This window comes from Panicum virgatum, chromosome 7N (assembly GCF_016808335.1).
Source record: "Panicum virgatum strain AP13 chromosome 7N, P.virgatum_v5, whole genome shotgun sequence".
Taxonomy (NCBI): domain Eukaryota; kingdom Viridiplantae; phylum Streptophyta; class Magnoliopsida; order Poales; family Poaceae; genus Panicum; species Panicum virgatum.
In genome coordinates this window covers 1515667-1531862 of record NC_053151.1, presented here as the reverse complement: position 1 = coordinate 1531862, position 16196 = coordinate 1515667, and the positions used below count along the sequence as shown (strand labels likewise).

Sequence of the window (16196 nt, the reverse complement as noted above, 5' to 3'; positions counted from 1 at the left end):
TACTGAATATCATAAATAGAGTAATGAACTTGTGCAACTGGGTATCTGATAAACAGAAGTTCATACAGAAAACTACTAAGTTCAATAAGAAAAAAACATTAGTGGCATGGGGGAGCAGCAAATCTTCTCCTCCTAGTGGCGAGGCAGCGTGTGTTGCGCATGTTGTAGGCATAGTTCTCGAGCGAGTTCTTGGCGTCCACCTTCTTCTTGTGCTCCTCATCCTTGGCCTTGTACATTCTGCCTCCTGCACCATCTTCTCGATCTCCTCTTTGCTTAGCGGGCCCTTGTCGTTGGTGATGGTGATCCTGTTCTTCTGGCCGGTGGTCTTTTCCCTTAGTTTTGAGAGATAAGTAGGCTACGGAGAGCAGATCAGGTAAATGGATGGAGCAAATTAGCAAAATGCTCTCTGTGTTGCCATCTCTCTGTGTTGCGTCACGAACATGGACAATAAACTCCAAATGCAACACAGAAATCAAATGCTCAAACAAATTCAGTTCAAATTCAGTTGGCCATTGGCTTACCAGAAGGCAGGCGCTCAGTGAGCTCAGGTACCTCTCCTCACACTAGCTGGTGGCAAGTCCTGCCAAATATTCCATCAAAAGTGCAATAAGCAACTGACATGACTACAGAAGACCTAGACAAACTGGCTTACCTTTAAGGAACTGGGATCAGTTTCCAACTTCCATGTTAGTCTCAGGAAATCGATCCTTTCCTCAAGGGATTCCAGAAGGGAGAATGAACTCAGATTTTTATTGTCTTTAAGTAACTTATTGGCTAAACAAAATGTATAATGATCGATGCCATTTGCTCTAAGATATTGTATTGCATCCTCGTGGGTCATGCCATTTTGAAATGACCGAGCCAAATGAACTTCCGAGCTCTTCTGCCGAACATGGCGGCAAGAGGCCTCATCAATGCTGAGCTTCCTGCTACTTGAACAACTACTTGGATTAGTTAAGTTCCCACATCTAACATTGCAATGATACGCAGCTACTGATGGTGACTTATGCTCATCACATTTTACAAATATATATGTGAGCTTATCCATATATTGCAACATACGATTGAATTTACTTGATTCAAGTTCTTTTTTCATCTGAAATGGAAAGCCTCAGTTAGTGTTAAGTTTCTATAAACGGAGAAAGACAGTGAAATGTTCAGGTGAGGTACCTCTTCAGGTGAGGGCTTTGTCGAGCCTCGGTGCAAGTGCAACTCCCGTGTAAGCTTCTGGTACTGTCCCCACAAGTCTCTGAAGTATTTAAACCTACTTTTCAGATCCTTCTGTATAATACTCAGTTGCGTTGCTTTATAGATGAACTCTGCAATCCTATTCCAAAACAACGACTTGTGTTCTGTTACAGTGATGTCCATCTCAACCGCTTCATAACACGCATCCACGAAAATTTTGTCCAAATGCTCAGGCCAATGCATGTCCAACGGATTCCTCCAACCTAAAAGGGGAAAAAGATGCAAGGAGTTTAATCATTTGTTCTGAAAGTATTGTATGGATTTCTGCAAGCAAATCATGTAATGGTTTCCGATGTGCCCCCTACAATTTTTAACAATGCTAAAGGCTAGATCAAGGAGTCAGGCCATGCCAGTGGCATATGAGGAAAAAGAGGAAAAAGATGCACATTCTTTTGGAGCGCATATGAGGCCTGATGAGGGGATTCTAGGCAAAGCTTTGCCCAGCTTTGCCTAACTACAATTAACGGAGAGCTAGGAATACTATCGTCACACTCATCCACAAAATAGTCCATCTTGTTTCTAGGCAACTTTGGCGGTGCCATGACCTCTGAATGATCCACATCAAAATTTTGGAGCGAACTAGGCATGGACTGGCTAGATCACCCTTACACCACATATCTGGCATTTCAAATAACATGATATGAACATGTAAGTCATCACACATGACCTGCTCACGAGTTTTATGAATGTGACCTAACTCCTAAGGAATGAAAACTCATTTTGGAGCGAACTAACTGTATGGATAAAAAACTGTCGGTGAGCTCAGGGTGGAGGCTCAAAGAATGGCTTAGGTTTCTAGTTTGCTACAGATTCTAGCCGCAAAATATTGCAACTATCTATGCATTGACTGGCTAGATATGTTCAAAAATGAAATTAGCCGCAAAATAGTTGCTACAGATTGTAGTTACCTGACAATCGACCCGGTAAAGACCGCGAAGATCCGAGCCAGGCACCGCCTGACAATCGACCCGGTAAAGACCGCGAAGATCTGAGCCGGGCACCGGTCCAGCGAGGATATGGTCTATCGCCGTGCTGGCGCGAGGACGAACCAGCTGAAGCGCAATCGCCGTGCTGGCGCAAGGACGAATCAGCTAAAGCGCAATCGTCGTGCTGGTGCGAGGACGAACCAGCTGAACCACAAATGTCCTCCATTTCTTGGGGGAGGCCGGGAGAGAGCCTTCAGTTTGCGGATGGGGGGGGAGCCTTCAATTCGGGGCGGCTGTGGTCAGCTACTCTTCCTTCAACGAGCCTCGCCGGCGGCTGTGGTCAGTGACTCAAGAGGTACAGCCTCGGGGACGGCGAGTGGTAGCCTCGTAGGGGTGGGAGGTAGACGAGGCAGGGGAAGATGAGACTGAATTTATTTTTAGATGAGGCAGGGGTGGTGCGACCGAGCTCGGCTGATGGAGCCCTGACTATAGATGGCAACGGATATTATCCGCGCGGATAGTGACTTTGTAAACCCGAACCCGCGGAGCAAAAACCGTGCCCGCACCCGCGCCCATCACCCGCAATGGGCACCACCTTACGCCCGCGCCCGCTACCCGCGGGTAACACATGCCCGCGGGCATGCCCGTAACCGCCAGGCCGGCCGCTGGATCTGGGGGAGGGCGCGACGGCGGTGACCGGGGACGGCGGAGGGCGGGGGAGGCGGCGACCGGGAAGGCGGAGGGCAGCGGCGCCAGTCCATGGGGCGGCGAGCCCCCTTCGCGGCGGCGGCCCGTCCAGGGGGAGCGAGCACCCCCGGCGGTGGTACCGTCCAGGGCGGCGAATCCCTCACGGCGGTGGAGTCGAGGAGGGGGCTGGGGGAGCGGACGGCCCTGGCAGTGCTCGGAGGGGGCCGCTCCGCACGGGGGTGTCGCGGACTCGCGATGCTAGGTCGTGGGGGCGGCGCGGCGCTGGGTTGGGCGTTCGGAGGGGGCGCTCTGCGGGGGGGGGGGGGGGGTCGCGGACTCGTGACGCTGGGGGCCGGCGCGGCGCTGGGTTGGGGCCTTGGGGGCTGGGGCTCGGGAGGGTGGCGGCTGGGACTCTGTTCGGGGGAATGAAAACCTAAAGATCTGATATATATATATATATATAGATATATATATATATACAAGGGTATGGGTCCACATGTCAACGGGTTTCGGGTTTGCGGGTTCGGATATCAAATTTTTAAATCCGTTATAAAATACCCATCGGGTTTAGAGTCAAATCCGCGCCCGCGCCCGCGGGTACAAACCGAGACCAGAATCCGCGCCCAGCGGGTCGGGTATCCGCGGATTTGTGGATATTTTATATCCGTTGCCATCTTTAGCCCTGACCTGAGCATCAAACCGATCTTATCGCTCACGTACTTTTGAAACCAGAAAAAACATCATCAAGGATGTGAATTTTATTACATTGTTTGTCAATTAGTCAAACCAGAACATCGTTACGGAAACACTGAACAGAAACACTGGATGTCAGGAGGCAATCGCAATCAAGCTAAAATTAAGTTTACAACACCAATCATTTGAGCCAACAAGTCTAGACAACGAGAAAACAACCAAGCATCAGCTGCATAAATAAACACGGTATTGACTTATCTATTGACAAAACAACGATTTACCTGGCAACGGAATTAAGGATAAAAACTAGAAATTCCACAAAAGCTCTTCCAGTACATAATGTCTAAAGTTTACAACACCAAGCATCGAGCATGACTAGCACAACGTCTTAAGTTCACAACATTGATACAGGAGTAATTAAAACAGCACAATGTCTAAAGTTTTGGCTGGCACAGAGCTGGTCCGTTTTGGCTGGCACAGAGCTGGTCCGTTTTGGCACTTCCTCCGAGGCCGCACACCCTGCTGCTCCGTTGGGCCGGCCCATGATGCATTTTCTTGTTTTTTTAGAACTGCTGAACCTCCGCCACCCCCTCCCGTCGGCGCCGCTCAACCTTCCACCCCCTCCCTCCCGTCACAGCACGCCGCCACCCGCATCAGGCGATAGCATACTGTATCAGTAAGTATCAGTAGCGCTCCTCTCGGCAGAGCAAGGTACAGGCGCGCTCCTCTCTCACTGGTTAGGTATGATATCTATTTCCTCATGTGCCCCATCCCTCGCCGCGGCCTCCTCTCTCACCGACGGCGAATCCAATCTCGTAGCATACTGTATCAGTAAGTATCAGTAACAGGCGCTCCTCTCCTCTGCAGAGAAAGGCACAGGCGCGCTCCTCTCCTCTGCGATCCTCTCTCACCGGTCAGGTATGATATCTATTTTCATTCCTTGAATGTGTATGTGAAATTGTGAATGAGTGGTGATCTGCATTCTTTTGTCAATTTGTGCTTTGGAAAAAAAGAGTACTGGCTTATTAACTGTTATAAGCTGCACTTCTATTTCTATTTCTACTCATGTGAAAATATCTTATGCTAATAAACTTGCCACGGGAATGATGCTAACAAAATCAAATACCGTTGCTCTTATTTGCTTTTCAAGCAATGTTAATTAGTTTAACTATGGTCGTCTAGCACTACCTGAGTACAATCACGAAAGATTGTTGCAGGTTTCATGGGATTTCCCCAAATTCATAAATTGTCTGATTGTAACTATTGAAGCACTTTGTTATGCTAAGATCTCTGAATACAGTAGGCAATCAGTCATGTAGATGCTTGTTATGCCCAGTTTGTGAACCATGAGCCATGAATAGCTCACAGTATGGCTATTAAATTTCATTATCGTGTCCAAAAGTATTCTTTAGTGAATATGAAGATTCTTTTTTTCTTATTAGTATTTAATAATATCCATTTTTTTGAACAGTAGTACTTTTCTGAGTAAAGATGTCAAGGCGATGTAGACACCGATGCTGTCCAGATAAGATTGCTGATCTTCAGTTGACACCAAATCAAAAAACATTTTTGACTGATATTGGATTTGGATGTTTCAATGATATTTTGTCTTGTAAACTTTGTGCTGAGTTGACAACGTGGCTGGTCAGACAAGTGAATTGTGCTTCAAAAACTTTGGTGCTTGGTAATAAGGCCATCCCCATCGAGCCATTGGTTCCAAAGCTTCTTGGGATTCCCAAAGGAACTATGGAAGTTCAAAAAAGTTCTTGGAAGTGCAGCAAAGCATTGAAACAACGTTACACTGAACATGGTAGAGGGCAACATGTTTCAAGTATTGAAAAAGCGTTGAAGGGGCTAACGGAGGAAGATAACAAAGCTGACTTCTGTATTTCATTCATGCTTTTTGCATTAGCTTACTACTTATCTCCAAACACGACCCTTCAAGTCAATCGTGACTTTTTGGATTCTCTTGAAGATGTGGACAAAATCAAGGAATTCAATTGGTGCGCTTTTGTTGTCCAATATTTGATTTCTAGAATCGAGAATTTCACAAACTTAAAGTCGGAATATGTGTATGGGTGTGTGCATATCCTGCATGTGAGTTATAATCATTTTCCTCTTATCTAATTGCCTTAATCATTTTCCTTTGCTGCTACTGACCAACCATTATATATTTGAATCAGCTCATCTATTTTGATTTTCTACACAAGTCCGAGATATGTCAGACACCACGGATACAATATGTTCGGGGCGAGGATCTCCACGATCTTCAGCCACTTGATTTATCTTCGAAGGTATGTAATATCACATGTTTTAGTAGTAGTCAACTTGATTTTGTGCATGTACTGCCAACACTTCCCATTTCCAATTTCGAACTGTATTTTAATTGCATTTAACAATTTTGAACTACACATTGAACTAGGTCTTGAATTTTTCGGAAACTTTATATGCCGAAGAATTATCTGGGTATGCTGAAGAGGTGGCCAATGTTGTGTATGCTGAAGAGGTGACCAATGCTGATGGAACCTCAAATGCTTGGAAGATTTTTGAAGATTTTGCTAAGGAGTCTAACTCTACTCTTAGTCAATTGGTCGATCAGCAAATGTTGGTCACTAAGCAGATGTCTGATGCTCTAAAGGCCAGCGAAGATTGGTCATGCAAGTTAAAAGATTTCAGTGTCACCTTTAATGCAAAGCTACACAGTATTGCACAAGTGCTAAAAAATGGAACAAACAAGACCCTAGACAAATCAGGTATTCTTGAGATCCTCTTCAGTGACCTTTGGCCCAGTACTAGCCAACATAGCTGACTATTTTAATCACTGATTCTCTTACAGATATGGGTGATGACTCCAGAGTGGATAAGCAACAAGTCACCCCCACCTGATTCTCTTACAGATATGGGTGATAGAGTGAATGGTCCTCTTGAAGGTGATCATGAAGGTCAGAGAGCTTGCTAGTTTTTATGTTAGTTTATTAATTTCGTAATCTGCTTGAGATCCTCTTCAGTGACCTTTGGCCCAGTACTAGTGGCTTAGATTCTGTGTGTAGGGTTGTTGGTCTTGTGGTCTGGTGGTCCTGTTTGTTTTTATTTTGTTTTTGTTTTGGCCCAAGTCTGTATCTAGACCCTCTTTTTCCTTCTTAATGAAATGACTCGCAGATCTCCTGCGTGGTTCGAGATAGCTGGCTATTTTAATCACTGATTTCTATTACAGATATGGGTGATGACAACAGAGTGTATGTTTCTCCTGAAAGTGAGAGAGTTGTTTTACCCAGGAGTAGCCGCGTCAGGAAAGATTATGTTGAGTTTACATATCCAAAAAATCATACAAACGCCACAAAAAGGATGGAACGTGGGAAAAGGAAGAGAAGGTGACTGGCAACCTCTGATGCGCGGATCCAAATCTGAGTTGCATGTTTCTTTTCTTTTGCGTTCTTTGGTAGTAGAAGATGGCATCCCATGATGAACATGCTCCAATCGAATCACAGTTTTTTTTAGAGAATATACATTGTAGCCGTAAAGTGATGTACCATTTGCATATCGGAGTTTAGATCTTTTTTTCATTGAGATTTTTGCATGCTCTCTTAGTGCCAAGAGGAAGGCATCCAGCGAGGCAAGGCTAGAGGAAGACAATAAACCTATAATTGTGTTCAAGAGAAAGAAGAAATTGATGTTAGAAGAGATTTATGCTGCACTCACACAGGAGGAAGAAAATGACGTAGAAAAGTTTATTAATGGTCAAAGGTAGAAACGTCAAATGGTTGCATGAGGACATCATCATTGATAAAGAATGTGCGGAGAGGTTGAATATTGGAAATTGGATAAATGATAATATAATTGGGTTATACTGTAAATTGTTAAAGGAGCGGCAAACAAGGACACCACATAAGTTTAAGAAATGCCACTTTGCTGGTTCATTTTATTATACTAAGGTAAGTCGATTCAGATTATTCCTAGATGGAATACCATTGATATTCTATCAATTCCTCTTTTTTAATTTCTCTCCTGTGCAGATTCGGTCGAATCAGAGTGTTTGTAGATGGGAAACCACTGATATTCTAAAGAACAGACTTGCTGAATTTCATAAAGTAAGATCATTTTTCTTGTCATTTGACTTCCATTCCTACAATTAAAAAAAATCACATTCAACTTTCATTACAGATATTCTTTCCAATTCATCATGGAAAACATTGGAGTTTAATAGTGATAGATGTTGAGCATCAAGCTATTCAATACTGTGATTCCTTGGGTGGCAGAAGCAGATTTGCATTGAGATATATGGTAGGCCTAATTTTCATGTCTGAGTCTACCAGTACTTGGCCTAATTTTCATGTCTGAGCCTACCAGTACTTTTCTTGATTAGATTGTTTCTTTTTCTTTCAGCATGAATATATGAAGAAGTTAGTGACAGACGCCAGTACGTGGACAGCAGAAATAGTAGATGTTCCTCAGCAGGATAACTATAACGATTGTGTTGTATTTTTGTTGATGAACATTGATTTCCTCAGCAGAGGAATCCAGCCATCATTTAACTGCGTGAGTGCATGATTCTACATTGATCTATGCCATGATTTCATTTGCACCTTTTAAATTGGACTAAAGTGAATTCTGTTTGCAGTGAGAGATTCCTTATTTTAGGAGGCGAATAGCAAAGGCGATACTAGCATCAAAAGCTGATTAAATGAGTTAATATCTGCATGCCAAGGAAGATTAGTGCATGATAACTAGCATGTTACAGAGTTATCTGTGCGTTCATGCAAAATCATGCAATGTAAAGCTCTTTTGTTTACGATACAATGGCCGCACCATCCGCTAGTTTTATGTAAAGCTCTTTTGTTTAGGTTGAGAGCTCTTTTGTTTATGTAAAGCTCTCCCAACAGGTTGTGAGCTCTTTTGTTTTTGTAAAGCTCTCCCTAGTAGATGCAAATCTCCATCCCGATACATCACAGGTGGCCGCAATAGAGGAAGATGTTGATGTCCTTCCTTCAAGGAAAAGGCTCCGCATTGAGGAGCAGCTTGCCAGACTAGAAATACCACAAGTTGGCATGAGGAAGATGTTGATGGACTCCTCTCGTATCAGCATGTACCAAGGTGTAGCATCCCGTATCGGGATGTACCGGAGTGTAGCGTCCCGTATCGAGATGTACCGGTGTGCTGGTGGCAGTTGTAGGCATTACGTACGTTTTAACGTATCGTGGCATTAAAGCCAATGGCGACCACCAGAGTGTCGAAAGGGAAAGGATATGGACTAAGATGTGATGACTCGCTAGTTGGATTGTTGTACTCACACGGTGAGCTTCGCACGTAGCGTATCGTATCGGGGTGTACCGGTGTGTAGCCTCCCATATCGAGACGTACCGATGTGCCGTTGGCAATTATAGTCTTTAGGTACGTTCTCTCATATCGTGGCTATATCGTAGCGTGGCATTGGAGCCAACGGCGACCACCAGAGTGTCGAAAGGGAAAGGAGATGGATTGGTATACTCACACGGTGAGCTTCCCACGTAGGCTATTGTATCAGCATGTACCGGGGAGTAGCGTCGCGCATCGGGATGTACCAGAGTGTAGCGTCCCGTTTTGAGATGTACCGGTGTGTAGCGTCCTGTATCGAGATGTACCGGTGTGCCGGTGGCAGTTGTAGGAATTAGTACGTTCTAACGTATCGTGGCTATCTCGTAGCGTGGCATTGTAGCCAACGACGGCCATCAGAGTATCGAAAGGGAAAGGAGATGGATTAAGATGTGATCACTTACTAGGCAAGTTCGATTGCTGTCCTCACACGGTGAGCTTCCCATGTAGCGTACCGTATCGGCATGTACCGGTGTGTAGCCTCACATATCGAGACGTACCGATGTGCCGTTGGCAGTTGTAGTCTTTAGGTACGTTCTCTCGTATCTTGGCTATCTTGTAGCGTGGCATTGGAGCCAACTGCGACCATCAGAGTGTCGAAAGGGAAAGGAGATGGACTAAGATCTGATCACTCACAGGGCAAGTTGGATTGTTGTACTCACACGGTGAGGTTGCCACGTAGGCTATTGTATCAGCATGTACCAGGGTGTAGCGTCCCGTATCGGGATGTACCGGAGTGTAGCGTCCCGTATCGAGATGTACCGGTGTGCTGGTGGCAGTTGTAGGCATTACGTACGTTTTAACGTATCGTGGCATTAGAGCCAATGGCGACCACTAGAGTGTCGAAAGGGAAAGGAGATGGACTAAGATGTGATGACTCGCTTGGCAAATTGGATTGCTGTACTCACACGGTGAGCTTCGCACGTAGCGTACCGTATCGGGGTGTACTGGTGTGTAGCCTCCCGTATCGGGACGTACCGATGTGTCATTGGCAGTTATAGTCTTTAGGTACGTTCTCTCATATCGTGGCTATAACGTAGCATGGCATCGGAGCCAACGGCGACCACCAGAGTGTCGAAAGGGAAAGGAGATGGATTAAGATGTGATAACTCGCTAGGCAAGTTGGATTGGTATACTCACACGGTGAGCTTCCCACGTAGGCTATTGTATTAGCATGTACCGGGGAGTAGCGTCGCGCATCGGGATGTACCAGAGTGTAGCGTCCCGTATTGAGATGTACCGGTGTGTAGCGTCCCGTATCGAGATGTACCGGTGTGCCGGTGGCAGTTGTAGGACTTAGTACGTTCTAACGTATCGTGGCTATCTCGTAGCGTGGCATTATAGCCAACGACGGCCATCAGAGTGTCGAAAGGGAAAGGAGATGGACTAAGATGTGATCACTGACTAGGCAAGTTCGATTGCTGTACTCACACGGTGAGCTTTCCATGTAGCGTACCGTATCGGCATGTACCGGTGTGTAGCCTCCCATATCGAGACGTACCGATGTGCCGTTGGTGGTTGTAGTCTTTAGGTACGTTCTCTCGTATCTTGGCTATCTCGTAGCGTGGCATTGGAGCCAACTGCGACCATCGAGATGGACTAAGATCTGATCACTCGCAGGGCAAGTTGGATTGTTGTACTCACACGGTGAGCTTGCCACGTAGGCTATTGTATCAGCATGTACCAGGGTGTAGCATATTGGGCAAATCCACGGAGGAACTGCATATTGGGAAACCATGGTGCCCCAATTAAGTTAGCTGGTGGAACCGCAGCCAGATGCTTTTGTGAAAAACCTGCTAGAGCCAGTAAATGGGAATTTGTTACAGACAGATGAGAAGGTATTTGCATTGGCAATTGAATCTGTCCATTGAATCCATGCAACTTCATGGATTCCATTAAATGAACCAGAACTTGTTCGTCATGGCGCATATCCGATGATTCAGAGACAGTAGGAAGTTCTTCATTCATCACAAAACCATTATCTTCACGATAGCTGCTGGAAACGCTATTTGAGTCAGAGACTGCCTTTGCACTAGGGTGAGATGAGTTCAAGGAAGACATTGATTCATCCTGTGAAGACTTGGTGCTGTGGTTGCTGGACACTTCTGGAACCATGATATTTCTTCTGCTGCTGTAATCAACCTTCAAAGGTTTTTCCATACCAACCACATTTGCCCCCCTACCACGAAATCCTTCAGCAGAAGAATCTGTCAGTTCAGGGCTAGATCGGGTTCTTGCAAATCTAGACCTGTTTTGCCCATTCCTGTCATTGACAAAGAGACCATTTGGCACTCTCTTATCCCTTTCAGCTTGCATCAATCCAGCGGAGTGATTTCTTTCAAGCTGTTCAGAGACCTTGGCATTTCCTTGTGCTACATTCACCTTTTGGTACTGAGAATGAGAAACAGAAGGATTAACTGTTCTTGGCAGATTACGACAATGTAGGTCACTTTTCTGAATTGTCTGAGAAGAAGGATAACCATGAAAAACTTCAGTAAGATTAGCTTGATCCACATGAAGATTATCCTGATTAGCAAGAAGCTTAGGATTTTCAACTTTTTTCTTAAATGCTGTTACACTTCTGTGACTGTTTGACAATACAGAAGGAACAACTTTCAGAGGCTGCACATCGACCGGACTTGCAATAGGCACATCAGGGCGACTTCCACTCCCATGTCTTATCCATGTATTTGTGAAGAACTGATCCAATTCAGCAATTAAATCTTCTTTTGGACATTCAAGTAACTTTCCAAGCCTTTTCGCCCCATAAGCAAAAGCACTGCGTATTCTGAAGTAATTGCCTGAAGAACCAAATGTCAACTCAACAAATGACAAATTTTTGTTGTCCTTGTACAGAATAAACTTCTCATTAAACAAATAAAAAAAGTGGTAGTCATCCAATCCATAAACTTGAATCCTCTTAAGAGACAGAATCAATCATTATTAGTATCAAATGGCCAATAAGACAAAATATTGACAGGGTTACTTTTCAGAGTATGCAAACACAACAGGGGAAAATTTAATATTTAAGTGCTAGACAGTCAAAGTAAGATAGATTTCTTCTGTAAACTACGAACTCAACATATGTAAGAATGAACAAAAGTATTGACAGATACAGCTATCGCAATATATCAGTAGAACACATAAATTACACAAGGAGGTAACATAGCAATCAATTAACACATGCACAGTGGATGAATTACAGATATCATTGCATCCCATTCAGAAATCCTTAAATCAAACGCAGTACACCATCAATTTCATGGAAATAGGTGAACCAAAGAACATTTACTATGTTCAATTCACCTATAGGATGATCTATAAGTAGGCTCATAGTTACCTTTGCTGACACTTCTTCCAAGATTGTTGTTTGTGCGTAAAGGATCAATAACATTGAAGTGTTTGGAAACAAATGGTTGACCCTGATTATCCTGGGTGTGAGGCATAACTCCATACGCAGAACTACACGTATCCAGGAAGGACTTGTTCAGCAAACATTCACCACTATCCTTCCGCGGAGGTTCCGCTGCATGACATAACATGAATGATCACAAACTCAATCACTGATCTATCAAAACAAAGTGGCACATACAGAGATTACCAGTCATATCTGGAAGTGAACTTATAGGAACTGGCCCCCACAAGCTCAAACAAAATTTCTCCCAATCAAAGTTGCTGAAAAATTCTAAGAAACGGTACAAAACCTGCACAAGCACAAACAGAAAATAAGCATTGGCTTCATATCAGGATATCCAAAAGAGAAGAGAGTGAGTCACCTCAAGAGGTCCAGTTAAAGAATTGTTGAATATATGAAATATGTACAGAACCAGTGTCTCCAATGCGTAGGTAGATATAAGACCATGGTGAGCTCCAAGAATACGACTCTCGTAGAAACACCATGCCTTTATCAATATGATACTCTGCTTGAATAAATGATTTCGGCTGATCAAGTTGTCGATCTATTAAAATGTGGAAACATTACAAGAGGTAGGGATAGAAAAATCAAGCATATTTGAGCCAGCTACTAGATGCAACAATCACAGTTATTCAACTCAATATAAAATTCTTACAGTATTAACATATAAATGGTAAATTTTTGAGCAACTTGTCTGCACATACAAATTATTCTATATTTGAAAATAAGAACACACATCTTCAAGAAAACAAAGTGTACATAGTCCACCGACTTGATTGAATGAGATGTCGACAACGATGTTTTCCACAAGACACTTAATAATCTTGACCTGTGCATGATACATGATACATATGAGAAAGACTAAAATGAGTGAAAAGCAAAATAATACAAGTGCCAAATAATTAAAGGTGACACAATCCGCAAAAGAAGATAAGGAAGGGGAGCGAGAAAATGCCATTGGATGCATTTTATTGTACATAGAACCTAGAAGTGTCATCAAATGCATAATCTTCTGGAATTCTATAGCATAGCTATTTTGCCACACCATATTGTGCAAAGGACGGTGTAGAAGCAGAAATGGCTATATTACTAAACTGAACTTTGGCTCAAGATATTGTTAGTTTCTGTTCTGCCTCCATTCATATAGCACAAAGTACTATTGGCAACTTCTGGTAACAACTTCAACAGGATTGTAAAGTTTTAAATGCAGGAACAATGCTAAATGAAACTCCAACATATGTACATAGTTAGAACTTAGCAGAGGAGCAACTCCATTTGGAGGTAATTCTGGTGCCTATACAGCAGTAAAATTATATTTAAAAAAAACATGCTGGAATTGTCACATTGAAAAATACCTCTGCCTGAATATACTGGACTTCTTTTACATGAAATTCAGCATTTTCACTCTTCTTTTCACGCTCCAATGCATCCCGGACAAGGTTTGCCCAAATCTCCTTTAATTCTTCACTATTACTAAAAGCAGTGACATCAATGTCACCATCAGGTAAGTAAGTCTTGAGAGGTACTGAACCAAAGGTAAAAACCTGTAGAGATAAAGAGATCAATTCTCTGTGAAGCACATCTAATCAACTGGACAATTGAACACTGAGGATAAGGGCAAAGAACTTCAAAAACACTAGTGCAAAATTCCCCTAGGCATGCATAAGACTTACGGAAAAGTCTATTTCAATCATCCAATAAACATGACATAAGGTAAAAGTGGTATCTCAGTGCACCTGCTAGGCGGTATGGCAAATGCTCATGCCATCAGGCAATCCAGAATTTTCAGACATTTAGCTATTGATATATGACTAGAATTACTAGAACTCTTCTGGCTAAGACATGCAAGTTTCTCATATCGTATTATTGGCAGAGACCAGCTCTGTGGTTCCACGAAACTTCAGTAACATGGTACTGGATGTGTGCAATACCCCATGTCACAGGAATGTGTATGAAAAGGGAAATACAGTTCGACTACGTGTCCAGGATCTCTATTCCTACTCTTCCCCCAATGCACTTTTTTTTTGCCAATCATCCCCACTCTTTGATCTTTGATGCTTGTATACAGGTGTTCAAATATCAGATGTAGAAGCATGTGTGTAAGGTGACCAGCATCCCTCCTGCTCTTCTGTAACCACCCATTTTCAGCAAGCTCTTGCTCCAGAATCAACTTCGGTAGGTCAGACAAACATTTGAGAAATAGAAAGCAAAGCATCACCTATTGACTATTGCCCTCTTTGTAAAGCAACCATTACTCAAGTCAGTTCTACAATAGCAGTTTCATCTATCCATCCATACATCAGTCCTCACCGACATATACAAGAGCCTTCTACTTCAGGCAGACGCTATTTCCTATTACTACCTGCGGGGAGCAGTCGGACCAGTTGGTAACCAGGTAGTATACCTGACAAGAGAGGCAGTTCATGATAAGCCGCTGCACGTAGTGGTAGACGGCCAGCCTCTGGCCCTCAGAGTGTGCGTTGGGCTGGATGCGTGCGATCAGCTCCGCCGTGCGGCCCTCCGCAACCGCCCAGCGCTCGGGATCGAGTCGCCGTGTCACCCGGGCGGACGCATTGGGCAGGAGCCCGTTGGGCACCATCCCCATGCGCGCGCCAACCAATTCACCCTCCGCCTCCGCCTGGCGGAGCCAAAACCCTAGACCGCGACACCAGCGGCAGCCGACCGCCGAGCACCCCCGCAACAGCGGGCTACAACGGCGTCGAGTGGCTCAGAGCACGAAGCCGCCGCCCCTGGCGCAAACCGAGTCGGGCCCGTGGAGCCCCGGGAGGCGGATGGGCGGAAAAACTAGCGCGACGGATGGATCGATGCGGTCGTGGGAAAAGTGTGCCGCGGCGGCAGCGGCGGCGAGGGGAGTGGTCGGCGTGGAGGAGGGGGGTCGGTGTTTCGTTTGGGGAAAAATTTGCTGTGGTACACTCTTCGAATGTGGTTTTTGCTGCAGGACATTAAAAAATATGGTATTTGCCCAAAAACATTAAGATTTTGTGGCCATTTGCCACAGCACATTAAGAAGGATGGGATGGATGGTCTTCTTAACACCGTTAGCTATAGGGCCCACTTGTCATCCTCTCCAACGATATCTTCCCCTTATCTTCCCACGCGACGCAAACGGCAATGGCGGCCGGTGCCTGACCTCGCCTCCTTCCCCTGGCTCCATGCCTAAGCTCGCCGAGCTGCTGCCGCAGGGCCTCCGCTGCCCAGCTCCGTGCGAGCTCGCCGATGACACGACGAGCGAGCGCACCGCGGGTCTGAGCCGTTGTTGCCGGGCCTCCACCACCAGGCTCCGCGCCTAAGCTCGATGCTCCATCTTCGCCACGCCGCCTACAAGTGCCCAGTTGCGGCGGCCTTTGCTGCCGGCGGTGGTGTTGTCGGTCGAAACCCACCGGCGAGCAGCGACAGGCAACACGAAGAGCCGGGAGGTTGCCGGGGCGCTGGCAGGCTCTGCTCCCTCGTCGACGGCCCGCAATTCCAGCACACGCCGCGGCTTGTTGAAGACGCAGGGCGTGCCACCTGACCTATACCCGATCAGGAAGGTGCGAACGTGCTTGCAACGATTAGCCTGCATACACAAACACGTGGAAACATAAGTCCGAGCTGTGGTCAGCTCCCCGGGACGACTCTTGCATCGGCTTTAAAGAGCCGATCGAGTCCCAGTGTCAGATTGGATCTGTTTGCATCCGGGTATTGATAAATAAAGCGAATAACTATAAAGCTGCTTCAATTAAATCTAACTAATCTAATCCACGATGGTAAAAGCTTCAATGCTAGATTGGAACATCCTACACGTGACTGGGCCTAATGAACATAACAGATAACTAAACCAAAACCCAAAACAGAGGCCTAAGAACTAGCAAGAGCCG

General features: G+C 45.0%; 4 protein-coding genes and 1 long non-coding RNA gene across 11 annotated transcripts; 2 read left to right on the top strand and 3 right to left on the bottom strand.

The window, feature by feature from the left end:
- Positions 1-214: 214 nt before the first annotated feature.
- On the bottom strand, positions 215-793 carry LOC120680842. Its single transcript, XR_005677820.1, has 3 exons — positions 653-793; positions 522-580; positions 215-355 (listed from the first exon to the last, which is right to left on the bottom strand). It is a non-coding gene; the product is annotated as an uncharacterized LOC120680842 (long non-coding RNA).
- Positions 794-809: 16 nt separating this feature from the next.
- LOC120682971 lies at positions 810-2606 on the bottom strand. Its single transcript, XM_039964979.1, has 4 exons — positions 2157-2606; positions 1171-1451; positions 946-1096; positions 810-883 (listed from the first exon to the last, which is right to left on the bottom strand). The coding sequence occupies exons 1-4, from the start codon at positions 2398-2400 to the stop codon at positions 810-812; spliced, it is 750 nt and encodes a 249-aa protein (XP_039820913.1). The 5' UTR covers positions 2401-2606.
- Positions 2607-4039: 1433 nt separating this feature from the next.
- On the top strand, positions 4040-6836 carry LOC120683416. Of its 7 annotated transcripts, none has more exons than XR_005678790.1 (7): positions 4040-4295; positions 4422-4472; positions 5026-5651; positions 5738-5848; positions 5977-6307; positions 6391-6496; positions 6769-6836. XR_005678790.1 is itself a non-coding variant. In XM_039965500.1 (7 exons), the coding sequence occupies exons 3-7, from the start codon at positions 5046-5048 to the stop codon at positions 6438-6440; spliced, it is 996 nt and encodes a 331-aa protein (XP_039821434.1). In that variant the 5' UTR covers positions 4040-4295; positions 4422-4472; positions 5026-5045; the 3' UTR covers positions 6441-6735. The 7 variants fall into 7 exon arrangements, 6 of the variants coding, with proteins under 6 accessions (XP_039821434.1, XP_039821430.1, XP_039821428.1 ...); XM_039965500.1 differs by lacking the exon at positions 6769-6836 and having other exon boundaries at positions 5026-5364; positions 5467-5651; positions 6391-6735; XM_039965496.1 differs by lacking the exon at positions 6769-6836 and having other exon boundaries at positions 5029-5651; positions 6391-6735.
- Positions 6822-8481, top strand: LOC120683418 (ubiquitin-like-specific protease ESD4). The gene is made up of 6 exons (XM_039965501.1): positions 6822-6925; positions 7143-7486; positions 7568-7642; positions 7716-7835; positions 7938-8090; positions 8173-8481. The coding sequence occupies exons 2-6, from the start codon at positions 7289-7291 to the stop codon at positions 8173-8175; spliced, it is 549 nt and encodes a 182-aa protein (XP_039821435.1). The 5' UTR covers positions 6822-6925; positions 7143-7288; the 3' UTR covers positions 8176-8481.
- A 2087-nt stretch (positions 8482-10568) lies between these two features.
- On the bottom strand, positions 10569-14984 carry LOC120682970. The gene is made up of 7 exons (XM_039964978.1): positions 14723-14984; positions 13674-13862; positions 13055-13147; positions 12680-12862; positions 12505-12607; positions 12244-12429; positions 10569-11704 (listed from the first exon to the last, which is right to left on the bottom strand). The coding sequence occupies exons 1-7, from the start codon at positions 14921-14923 to the stop codon at positions 10569-10571; spliced, it is 2091 nt and encodes a 696-aa protein (XP_039820912.1). The 5' UTR covers positions 14924-14984.
- Between the last annotated feature and the right edge of the window lie 1212 nt (positions 14985-16196).